This window comes from Heliangelus exortis, chromosome 12, assembly GCF_036169615.1.
Source record: "Heliangelus exortis chromosome 12, bHelExo1.hap1, whole genome shotgun sequence".
Taxonomy (NCBI): domain Eukaryota; kingdom Metazoa; phylum Chordata; class Aves; order Apodiformes; family Trochilidae; genus Heliangelus; species Heliangelus exortis.
Genome location: NC_092433.1, coordinates 12,032,648 through 12,045,412, shown reverse-complemented (window position 1 = coordinate 12,045,412; position 12,765 = coordinate 12,032,648). Strand labels below are relative to the sequence as shown.

The 12,765-nt window shown below is 45.4% G+C and overlaps 1 protein-coding gene across 3 annotated transcripts in view; it reads right to left on the bottom strand.

Moving 5' to 3' along the window:
* PLXNB1 (plexin B1) overlaps positions 1-12,765 on the bottom strand; it is a 74,514-nt gene that overhangs the window by 16,604 nt on the left and 45,145 nt on the right. For all 3 annotated transcript variants that reach the window (XM_071756031.1, XM_071756032.1, XM_071756030.1), the window contains exons 6-16: positions 11,397-11,497; positions 10,605-10,737; positions 9,745-9,901; positions 6,790-6,898; positions 6,588-6,696; positions 5,106-5,966; positions 4,571-4,696; positions 3,527-3,649; positions 2,465-2,558; positions 2,054-2,220; positions 857-1,008 (exon numbers count right to left, since the gene is read on the bottom strand). In XM_071756031.1, coding sequence (XP_071612132.1) covers positions 857-1,008; positions 2,054-2,220; positions 2,465-2,558; positions 3,527-3,649; positions 4,571-4,696; positions 5,106-5,966; positions 6,588-6,696; positions 6,790-6,898; positions 9,745-9,901; positions 10,605-10,737; positions 11,397-11,497 — 2,132 coding nt within the window. The remainder of the gene's footprint in view (positions 1-856; positions 1,009-2,053; positions 2,221-2,464; positions 2,559-3,526; positions 3,650-4,570; positions 4,697-5,105; positions 5,967-6,587; positions 6,697-6,789; positions 6,899-9,744; positions 9,902-10,604; positions 10,738-11,396; positions 11,498-12,765) is intronic.

Below are 12,765 nucleotides of genomic sequence, written 5' to 3'. Positions count from 1 at the left end.
GGCTCCTCTCCCTCCCTTGTCCAAGGCTCCCACCTACCTGCCCTGCCACAGGCCATCTACACAAATATTTCTTTCTCCTTGCTTCCCAGCTGCCCCCTAGTCACACCTCTCAACATCTGACTACACTGCCTTGTTATATGCTCCTACCCTGGCCAGACACACCAGCTACCCAGTTCTCTACCACTGACATTAACTGGGTTAAGCAGGACAGGTCTTTCTGCTTCTCATCCTCCTCCTAGCTACTACTTTTACAAGCACTATGTGACCTGGCAGGCACTCCTAGCCACCAGAAGAGGGGCAATAGGGCCCACCAGGACTCCCTGGTCTGTCCCTGATTGAGAGGGTCCTTTCATTCATTTTGCTCCTTGGAGGTGAAAGCCTGGTTGGCAAGTGAAGAACGAGAATCTAGGGGTGTGCATACTCAAGGAGTGGCAAGAGTCTGCGCTGTACCTCCAAACACATGTTCCCAATCCTCACCCTTTGTTAATGCTGTCAGGATATTTTCGTAGCAGTAACACCTGCACAATTCATGTCCTTTGCTTCAATGAAATCACCCTGTGGCTGGGAGAGACACCCAGGAAACTGCAGGGTTCCAAGCCTGTGACTCTCTGATCTGGCTGGCTTGTGGGCTCTGTACTGGCACTGCTTGGCCATCCCCTTGAAGACAGCCTCATCTCTCTGAGGTCGCTGCCTGAGTAACTAATCAGACTGTGACCTTACTCAGAGGCATTCCCTGGGGAACGGGCAAGGCTCAATACCTGCTACAGTAAAGGCAACAACATCTCAGGCTGGTGTCAGCAGCCAAGGGAAAAAAGCCAGCACCTGCCTCTGGGAGGAGGTTTCACAGATACTCTACCTGCTAGAGATCTCATACTCTTGAGCATCTACGGCACAGGGAATTCCTGCAACAGTGACAGTTTCTGCAATGTCTTGATGTTTCTGCCCGAGGTTTGAGCCAGTGATGGTGATTCTAGTGCCACCTTCCACTGGTCCAGACAGGGGGTACACCTGCAAAGACATCCGTGCATGTGTAAATGTCACAATATCTCAGAGCTCTGCAGTCTGGCAACTGATCTACAGCACAGGGCCCTTCAGCTGCCCCATTACAAACTATCTGCCTGGTCGGGTTGCTGCTATGGATTCCTTTCACTGGCTTGGACTAGTACCAGGTTGCACCCTCATCAGAAGAAGGGCCATAAAGAACACTGCAGTCAGGGATGCCTCTTCCTTATCTCACTGTTGCCAGCAGTCCCCCCTAGAGGTGATAATCCACTGTAGACATCTAAGGCAAGGACTGCCCTGCTTTGCCTTCTCATCAACATGCTGACCACTCCACAGGGCATTTCTGCTGAAGAGTGGGAATGCACAAGCCAATACATGTTGCTAGTATTGAAGCAGCAAGCACCACTCCCCCCCTCAGCATCAGTATGACAATGAATTGCATGCTGCACAAACGTCAAAGCTCTGTCCCTGAGCAGCATCAAAGTAAACTAAGACAAGATGCAGCACATGGATGTTGTGTGCCACCAGAGGGAGGACAAGCTGACAGCAAAAGGGACACATGGCTACAGACACTTGTCATGTGGCAGTTAGCAAGAAACATTTAAAATAAACAGACAAAAATAATTAATTCCAGTAACCTGTCGTGCCTTTCCCATCCTTACTGTGCCTTATCATTAGGTTTTGACCTCCTTTGCCCCAAGCTCAGTTGAGCCAATCTGCTTCAGGGTCTGGCTAGGGACAATTGGAGGATCCAATCTGTGAATCCTTTCCCAGGATGATTCTGCTCCTTCTGGTGTGCCAGTTTCACCTTGCATGAGATACAAATGCATCTTTACCCACTGTTCTATTATCAAACTGAAAGCCCAGCACAAAAGTCTAGAACCCTCACAGCACTGAGGGATCACAGTAGCGTAGGACTAACTTGCTCTTTGGATGGTGAATGTATTATTGAGGTGCATCATTTGCACTGAGTTCACAGCTCTTTGATTTCAACTGGAGAATGGAGCCCTCCTTGCCCCAGGTGCAGTACCCTAGTGGTCAAGTTACTCACAGAGTGAATGAGAGGTGCTGGACACAGGTCTTCTATCTCTTCTTTGCAGGAGCCCCTGAAGACACAGCTGGGGTTGTCACCTCCACACCAAACACAGTTGTACTTTGAGTCAGCTGTTTGGCAGCGGCTGCAATCAGTGTGGCCCACAGAGCAGTTGTAAAAAGTCACTGCAAAGGAGAAAAATTCAGACGCATCTGCAAACTTCCCCTAGGACACAGAATAATCCAGCAACTTGGCATCTTGCACAGAGCCCTCTCCTCCTCCCTCCGCTGTGGCAAGCAACAGAACTGACAGAATTTTCCTTAGTTTCCCAGGGACAGTACTACTACAGATGCAAAAAACCTCATTCAAGGATTTCTCAGTTCTCTGCCACCTCATCTACTCTATTTTTGCTGGGGAGGTGTCTCCTACCATGAAGATCTGCAGCACTGTCCACTCGAAGGTTTCGTCGCCTCTGCACAAACACCACGGCATTGAATTCCAGTTGAGGCACTGTGTAGCTGTACTGTAAAGACAAAAACCACCAAGGCAAAAGACTTAAAGACACAAAGGTGCCAGCTGAAAAGGCAGAAAGCATCAGCATCCATCCTGCATAGTGCACTGGTACACACAGCCCCTACAGAGCTTCCTGTGAATGCAGACAATGCAGTGTGAGCTGGGGCAGTGGTAGCACAGCCCTGTCCTTCCTGGTTCATGCAGTCACAATTCTACTCTAGAAGGAGTAGCAGGAACTGGTTTACTAGCATGCACAGTGAAAACAAATGTCTGCTCACAATACTCGTCTAACTTCGTTACTGCATTCATAAATGGCTAATTCCTATCTACAAGATACCTGCTCAGAAAACTGCTCAAGCTGGCATTTCTGCAATTTCAGTGAAGTTGAAGATGTAGGATTACAATAGGTCTGCAGGGCTTGTGTGTATAAAAGCCTATGTTGTTCCTCTCCCATAACTGTATGAGCTTGGGAAATAAATATGTCATCTCTGCTTGCAAATCTTGCTCCAGAGTAAAAACCACACATCATCCAGAAATGTACATGGCTATTTTAATTTTGCCTGTTAATCATACAATCCACAGGCTAGCTTCTACCTCTAAGAACAATATTGGTATTAATAGCATTTTTATTTTCACAAAAGAAGCACCATTACAGAAGTCACGATCCAAAGAATCATGAACAACAGTGCCACAAGCTAAAGCAGAAGTGACAGTGTCCTGGCAGGTTGCAATGAGCAGTGATTCAGTGCTGGCATCATCCCATACTACAGCAAATGCAGCAACAGGTTATATGGCTCAGATTACACAATCTTTCTGCCAGGCAGCAGCAGTGCAGATGAGGGTCCCATAGTGCTAAATATTCTACAAATATGTTTGCAAAATATGCTCTTTTCCCCAAAGAGTTTGCCTTCCACTCAGCTGTTTTGCTGAGCAAACCCAGCACAAGCTCTGAAATGGCATCATATTCCAAGCACTCACCTGGTTCATCTGACAGGTGATATAGCAGAGGGACTGGTTTGTTTCTTCTCCTTCCACATAAGCCTCCATCACCACTGTCCTTCCTTCCAAGTTTAGGACACACTCATAGTCCCACTGCTGGTCCTGCAGGGAAGATACACATGGCATCATTTCTCAACTACATTGTGCTTACCATGACATCACAACGTACTCCTGTCTCACCAATTCAGTACCTTTTACCAAGCTACTTCTGGTGTAAGCAGGGTCCTCCTCTCATCCTTTTTGTTATGCCAACTCTGTGCTATATTCAAAGGCTCTCAGTGCTGCTACTGCCTCTATATATGAGAGGTAAATCAGCACAAAACACCTATAAGGGAGCACGTGTGTGTCAGTTGCTTAGACACTTTCTGTACAGAAGATGGATATGCATCTGTAACCAGCTCTGCTCCTGAGCAGTGCAGAATATCAGGTTTAACATATAAAGTAACAATTAGTCTGTGGGCTGCATGTTCTGAGGCACTTGTTTGTAAAAGGTTACTAAATCAGTTTTCTGTCTTGAGAAGCAAAGAGAATTTTTATCAGAGGCACACCCATGAAACACAGCTTTCACAGGTGGTTTTCCCCATTGCAGAAGTTTCAGGTACAGCAGGAACAGCCACATTAATATGAGCACTGCAGAAGGGAAAGGGAACAGATGACTTATCTTTAGTTTATGGAGACACAAAGAATCAGCAGAGATTCAGCAGGAGGTTATTCTAAGAACAACCATCTACAGTGCAGCACAGGTGCAACTTAATCCAAATGCATGCAGATCTTCTCCAGCAGGTCAGTGCATGCCTGTACTCTCCCTTTCTCGGGTAATCTCCTACCCACCAATAAATCCAGATATGAAATCCTTTATTCACAGTAGGCCATTTCTCCAGGTGTTTTGGCAAATAGGTCAGAAACCTAGGCAGAGCCACAGCTGAATCTTAAAAGTAATTTCAGTAGCTGAGTGGACAGGCTGCCCAAATAGAGTTCTGCTTTAATACATTTTCTAAGTGCTGATGGTATTCATCTGACTACCTGATAGAGGTGGAAATTCTTTCCCAGCAGGGTTATCTTCCTCTCCACATTGACTGGAAACAGTGAAGATCCCTGGATTCCCTGAACACAGGGACATGCATCTGGACCCCAGCTAAGCTCTTGATTCTGAAAACAAACAGATTTTTAGAGAAAGAGACCTCCATGGCTCTGATACAGGGAATCAAAACCTAACATGCCAATACAACAACAAAATCTGCATGAATGAAGACACAGCTGTGCTTCTTTACTATGAAGTTACAAGAAAGTAATACAAGAGCCCAAAGAGGTGAACAACAGAAAGCTGTGAATATTCTGGACATCTCAGCAGCTGCCACCTTCAGGCCAGCAGCATTTCTACAAGACTTGGGAACCTCACACACCTTTTTCTTCCTCAGGCTGCCACTTCCCACTTCACACATTACAGCCATCAGATTCTACACTCTCAGAGGGCACAGCCTCTTCTGTGTGCTAAAATACTGTACCAGCAACCTGTATAATAGCCTTAGAATAAGAATTCCAAAGCCCAGCAACTTACCTCCTCCCAAAACTCAGGGGCATCATACTGATAGTCAAGATCAGGGTGGAAGATCCTGGGAAAGTCAGGGACATCCCTCTCTGAAGAATCACCATCACCCGACAGAAGAGTTGAAGCAGAGAAGGGAGATGTGTCATTCTCAGCCTGCAGCAAATCCATCCAGTCCTCTGTGTCCTGGAGCTCTGTGCCTGTCCCCAGCAGCCAGTCTGGGGGAGCTGACGAAGGGAGCTCTGAAGAAGGTAATTCACTTCCCAGAAACTTGGGAGAATCCTCAGAGGCAGCAGGGCCCACTGGAACCTGGCTGGGGGTCTGGGGAGATGGGGTGGCAGTTGTCGGGGCCTCTGTGGTAGGGAAAGAACTCGGAGGCCACCTCAAGCTGGTGACATGAGTGGAAGGTGCTACTGCTGCTGCAGATGTATGCAGAGGGCTACCTACTAGGGTTGTGGTGGGTTCAGTGTACTGTGGCTCTTGGGCAGTGGCTGGCCCTTCAGTAGGCAAGGCTGCCTGGTCCACATTTCTGGACGGGCTAGTGAGGAGAGATGTAGCAGGAGAAGTTGTGTCTGGCACAGTGACAGCAGGTTTGTCTGCTGGTGGTGGTAGAGGGGATTCTGTGATGGCCTGAAGAGAGGCTGCCTCGGTTGAGAGGGTCAAATATGTGTAGCTGAGGGTTTCTGCAAGCTCAGTCATCATATCTGAGGCTGGAGAGAGTGTGATGTGGTTGGGCTCTGTGGGGGCCACAGTGCTTGGAACCACACGCATAGTGGGAGTGACAGGTTTTGTGGCCATGGTTGGGGCTGTGGTAGAGGACTTGGTGAGGGGAGCTGCTGAAGAAGGAAACACACTTGAGGTTGGGATCTGTGCCTAGAGGAAAACAACATGGTGGGGGGAAAGAAAGAAATGAAACAATAAAACTCAAGCAGAAAAAGACTCCATATTACTTTCCACAGCAATGTTCACAAGAGGCTGTTTCACTCTCTGCATGTCAATGAGACCTACATCTCATGCCACTTTGTTTTGGGATGGGACTGGAGAATGGTCACAATGCAGAAGATCCAGCAACACTCCCTCTTCCCACAGATGCCTGCATTCGTCTCCACTCAGAGGGAGGTCTGCCTGCCTTCATGCCCTACAAAACTGCAAGGCCACCTGTGGCAGCTATGAACTGGGCATCTGTTTCACCTCCTCACTTGCAGCCTCCTTGCCAGCCTGCACTTGTCCCTGGCTTTGAAAACACAGGCTGGATAACCCCAGGAAAGGGTGATCTGCTTCCTCTGATGGCACTTCCCCAGAAACCCAGCAAGGCTGCATAACACCAGGGATGCAGAGCTTTGTGTCACTGCAAGGGCAGGCTTTGCTTCAACAACTCACCTTCTTGCTTGACGTGACCTGACAGCTGCTATTTTACCTAAGAAAATATCTGATTCACTGCAACTCACTGATGCTGCTCAAGCACACTGGACTAGGACTAAATAGGATACACACCCTTTCATTGTAGATAATGGTTCCTTCCTCACAGGCTGCTTTGTGGGTACAGAGGTGCTGCTGGATGCACCAGTTACATCCCCAGAGACTGCTCACACACTTTCGGCACCTGAAACAATGACAGAAAAGCAGCTGCTAAGATGTACCAGGAAGGGACAGCTGCCCTCTCTATATCTACAGACTAGAAAAAGCAGGTGCTCACGGTGCCGATTTCCACAGCAGGGCCACTGCAGCACAGTCATAGAAAGAGAAGTCCACAGAAGCAATGAAGATGTCATGGAAACGCACTACGAGCTTTATGGTGACATGATCTGAAAATGAAAATAAAAATTTCTTAGAAATGGAGCCACTGTAAGTTCTGCCATACTGTTAAAGGACAGAGAACGCTTTAGGAAAGACACTGCCAAACATGGAGTCAGATTCCCTTCCATGCTTCTAGCATTTCAATCACTGGATTATCCTACGGACACTAAAACGGGTTGGACAAGTTTTTCAGAAGTAGTTTATGACAGCTCTTGCCATCTCATGGGAAGGAAGTCTAGTCTGAAGATCCCTCCATCTTTATCTGCTGTAATTCCACTGTCATCTTTGTATTAGAGGAAGACGTAGCATTCCAGGCTAAAAGCTGATTGTCTTCCTTTGTCATCCATAGGCAAACCAAACCCTTAGAACTGAAATGCCCTTCACATAATGCCTTCTTCTTGAGAGCTTTGTTCTATGTCCAGACTAAGAAGTGACTCAGTGAAGAGGTTTACAAGACTTGTAATCTCACTTGCAATGACTGAAAGTTTATCTGCTCTAAACCCAGGACTCATGTCAATTACAAGCGTCAGGATAGCCCAGTTCTCTTTGAGAAGAGACTACTACTGTTTTCTGATAGATCAAATAACTGCAGAAATGGCCAAAACTTACTGTGGCTGACAGAATGAGCCTGAAGGGGTTATTTTGCATATGACAGTAATAAGCCAGCTAATTAATCTTGTACCAGACAAACACCCCCAACCCTAGGGCATTAATTCTCCAACTAATGGAAACATACTGCATGCTCTGCTCAACTCCAGGAGTTGACATTTCTCCAAGAGTTTCCTATAAAAATAAGTAACAAGAAGCTTGTCCATCATTCCTGTCACTGAAGTCAGACCTCTTGCAAGAAAGCTCTGTTCACAATACAATTACCATGACAGGTGGAAGATCAGTCAGGCCTAAGCTGGCTTCCTGATAGGATGACAAGTGAAGCAGTATGCTAGTAAAACAGCTGATGATGAGGTGTGTATGAAACCCCACGATTAGGAGAAAATAAGGGTATCATATGCAGCTGGAGGCAGGAGTCACAGCAGTGCTGTCAACTCTCATCACTGTCATAAAGGTGATTGCATTTGGCAGTGGTGGAAGGGCCAACACCTCCCAAAATTTCAGGGCTATGACACCGTATTTATAAATATTCCTCTCTCCAAAAAGGCCATTATGCCCCACGACTGCAAATAATGCTGATCAGCAGTACAGAAGATGAGGTTGAGTGCTTGCAAATCATAGAGCAAGAGTTTCTGCTATCCACTTGGAGCTCAACAGCTTAAAGTGACAGATGAGCTGGTTTGCAACCTTCAAAACAAAACTGAAAAAAAGGCAAATATTTCAGTGAGCTGGGAAAAGCATTTTAAGTGCTGGTACCTAAGGCCCCGGTGAGGCCTCATTTAGAAAACAGCATATGATTCTGGTTAGCAGCTTCAAATTCATCTCAGCAGTGCACAGAAGCCATGCAAAGAAGGGCTAGCAATACAGTGAAGGTGAGAAGAAGTCAAAGAAACAAAAAAGAATACAAGAAAAAGTTGGCATGGTTAACATGGCAAAACATTGCTAAAACACCTGGACTTAGTTCTTTGAGTGAGACAAGAGCTGTGAAAGCAAAAGCACAACGCAAATAAATCAGACACAAAGCATCCCTGAGCAGGTTTAGGCTAGAGAATAGAAGCAACTTAAGCCTCTGAGATGCAACATTAAAATAACATAGGTAAAGCTTCTATGGACTCTTGAAATAAAAGGCTGACTTACAAATGAGTCAGTAGGAATAGCTGAAGCCTGGAAATAACAAGAACTACACTGTAGCTTTATCAAGGCTTATTTTTCACAACTGCGCTTAAATTTATACCCATGTTTGCAGAACTAAATAGGGATGCCAATCCTGACTCTTCTGCCTGTACTGGTACTGCAGGCACAGACCCTCTGTGCCTGACCACTCTGAAGGGAGACCTAGTCCATTCTTTAGACCTTCAGCCTAAAGCAGCGTAAAAGCCAAAAAACACAATAATACTGTAAATAATACTGAAAATGAAGGAGTTGGAGATTGGATGAGTGTGTTAGATAGGTTCTGCTGTCATGTTTTGTGTTTGAGATTGCTTCAGACCTATTAGCCAGCTGCACACTTGCATAGAAAACTGTTTAGCCATTTAGGTGAATTGTGTGGAATGCTTCCCAACCGGCACCTGTCTCTTACCTCAGATGAGCAACCCCTTTGAAGAGATCAGCTCATCAGAGCTGACACTGACAGGCTGGGTAAAATCCAATGCAAAGACTGTAAGCAGAGAACTTTCCTGTTTCTTTAGAGTCATCAGTTAGCAATACTGAGCCAGTTATTGTTCATGGAACTAGAAGGCTGAGTATGCATTTTCTGAGGTTATGCTGCACTGCAGATTCATTTCTGTCTTTAAAGACTGTGGGTGTCTTCTTGCCTTTCCTTAGATCTACTTCATTCTCTCTACTACATGGATTTTGAGAAGGTTTGCATTGTGTTTGATTTAAATAATAAAGCAGTATTTAAGAGGTTTCTCTCTCCAGATTCATGATAAAGCTGCGAAACGAGCCACCACTCTGGATTGCATTTCAGATCATATTCAGATTTGCATACAACCCTTCAAGCAGGATCTCCTTTCCATCTACCAGAATTTGGCACTGGAATTTGGCAACAGCCCAAAATAGCACAGGATGTGTGTGACACACAAGTAGAAAGCAAACAGATACTATGACAGAAGGAAATCAACACCTGCTGACAGGCCACATACATTCACGGCTGTTAATCCTGGCAATCTGATGGACCTACAATGTACTTTCTCCCAACAATGTTATCAGAGGTATCATGCTCCATTTAAAGCATTTCACTGACCTGCTCCTGTTGGCAAAGATGGTGCTTGGCTGGGATCTGGAGAAGAACACATGATTCCCAACTCTGTAAGCACTGCTGGGCTCTCATAATCTTCAAAGTAACATGAGTAAAATTCTTCCTCACGCAGAGACGGTAAGTCTGAGATAGCCAGGAATATCTACCAATTCAATAATATCCAGTAAATAATTTGCCTTCTAACACATTCTCCCTTATTTCATGTAATATTCTGGTTCTACTTTTTCAAAGTAAGAGCCCCATAAAGTAGTTATCTATGTATAGATCCATCTTCCTATAAAGCCTCCTAAGACTGCTCCATTCATTCATGCAGTTTCCAAGCTGTACTTGGCATTCACCAGGCAATTGGCAACTCCCTCCTTAGCTCAAGTCTCTAGCAAAAGACAGGTTCTTGCCACCTTCCTGACAAAATGACAGACTTCAAAAAACTGCAGCATCTTCTCAGCTTTTCTGCCAGCTCTCAGATGCCAGACTGAAGCCGTAATTTTGAGTAGCCCCTTTCAAATCTTCCTGACAGCAAGTGTCAGAAATACTGTGAAACCAGATACAGGCACCCTACAGTTACTAAACCAAGGACAGACCCCACCCAAGCAGCCATCAAACACTCCATAATACCCAGTAGCTCTTAGCAGAAAAGGTCATTCAGTTTTATGTGAAAACACAACAAAATTTTCTCCTGGTACAGCCAAGCTGTTAAGTCCTTTAGGTGAGGCAGGCAACATGTCCTTGAAGGGTCAGTGATTCAGTACCCCCACTGAAAGCAACAGGAAGATTTGCAACTTCTCAGAGTTTGCAGGACACTCTCTACATGGCAGGCCATCATCAAGAGGATCATCACCACTCACATTTCTCTTTTCCTCTCTGCTGATATTGGCTGGAGTTAGTGACTGGACAGACAGACACTGCTGTGTAGAGTTAAAGCTCCAGAGCCACTGCTCGCTCAGCCTGGACCGCAAGCACTCAGAGCGACGGCTGCACCTGCAGGGAAAAAGCAAGAAGCCCTTGAGAGACCTGTGCAGCCCTAGCAGGACACATTGACTTTCCAAGCTGACACTGGCTGTCTGAAGCCTTGTTAGAATCCTGGGGAAACTGCTACACAAGCCAAGGAAGCCTCAACCTCCCATTACTTTCAATAAAAGTATGCACTATTGCCAAAATATAAATGAGTAAGCACTTTTTGGGCTTCAAGGGTCATAAACAAGTTCCTCTGCCATTCTACAGGGCAAGAGAGCCAGCAGCAAGCAGACACTCATGCTGGAATAAACCATGTTTGATTAGGCAACATCAGTAGGGGAGCAACAGTGTTAAAGAGATTGACAAGAGAAGAAAAGCTAAGAGGTTTTCCCTACATTTTAAATGAGGCAGTTTGAGCTGCAGTCAGACTAAAACCAGGATGAAATCCACTGGATAGGTGTGAGTGGTGACCAAACACCCCTAAAGCAATAGATACTCTCATGGGCAACTATGACTGCTGGTGATGTTTTAGGGAGGAAGGCAGAGGCACCCTAAGTTAGAGAAGGAACCAAAAATAAAATAAAATAAATCCAGACACACAGACATAAGGAAGAGAGTAAGTTGAGACAATTCCTAAGCACTATCTGCCAAAATCCTTGCAGGTGAACAGGGATCTCTCTTACCGTCCCTGAAGGACACACCAGCCACAGTAGGGATCTTTCAGTGCCAGACAGGATTCACAGTCCAAGGACAGGGAACATTCCAGTATGGGAACCTTTACCACCTGTCAAGGGTAAAAACACAACGAATAAAAATTAGTAAAAACCCAACACAGGCTTCTTCTCCCTAACTACCAAGTCCCATCATCTGCATGCTCACTGAAACAACTTCTTAGTCCCCAGTACTGCATAAAAATAAAGAAAAAAGGAACAAGTTCCCAGAGCATATCCAAATGGCCCTTTCACACACTGGTGAAGGACATCTAAACATTAGGCTGTACAGAGGCCCTGAAGCAAGCAAAATGTATTGCTATTAACTGGTCATCCATGATACTTAAGGCATCAAGGAGACTTCAGTTAGTGGCAAAACTGTATTTTAACCAAATGAATAAAAGAATAGCAGACTGAATACCATTCACTTTTGCTTTTCGGGACCTTGTCATGGGACATCATCTCCCTTGAGATGTAGGTGACTGAAGCTGGAGACAGTGGCTCCAGCTGAGGTCTCTGAATGCATCTGCACTATAGCCCAACTCTACCTGGCAGAACTATCATTTTGACCGAAAGTAGACAAGAAGCTTTGATCAGTGTGGAACAAAACCCTTCTGCCATCTGGGGTTAAGTTTTACTTGTAAAACTCTTATGCTTTAACTCACTACCCTTCCTGATTTCAGCCTCTTGCCCCCTCTTTAATCCTCTACTACACTTCTGCTACTAAATTGTCATTTACTTTAAAATACCAACTTCTAATCCCTGACCAATTACTTTTGCTAGGTACATGATGTAATTTGCATTTTTTAATTGACAGAACAATTACTGTTAAGGATATATTTCATATTTCCCTAATCTTTCCCAACTCACAGATTTCAAGCCCTCCTTTGAAGTGTTAGAAAATTCTTGAGTATCTCAAAGTGCACTGTTGGGAGGGTGAAGGGAAGCAGGGGTTTTCCAGCACACACTCGTTTTTTGTTTGTTCTTTCCTTCAGACCAATTCAAGGGCTGCTTTTTCCTTAGCTAGAAGGATCCTTCCCTTTCCAGCTTGAAGAGCTGATGAGTGGTGTTGTACAAATCCTCTCAAAGAAAGTACCCATAACTGGATTTCCTATACAGCAGACACCAATATCCCAAGAGCCTCAGGCACTGCAATGCCTCTTCTCCTCCAGCTGCCACTGGGCACAAACAGAACTACAGAAAGCAGAAGAGGGAAAGGTGCCTCACATGGTTGACTGATTCCCTCACAAGGCTGCTATTAAACACCAGGTCAGAGCACACCTCTGCTATCTGAAGACATTTCCCACAGGTTTCTGCTTTTTGTAGGTTACATGCCTAGAGA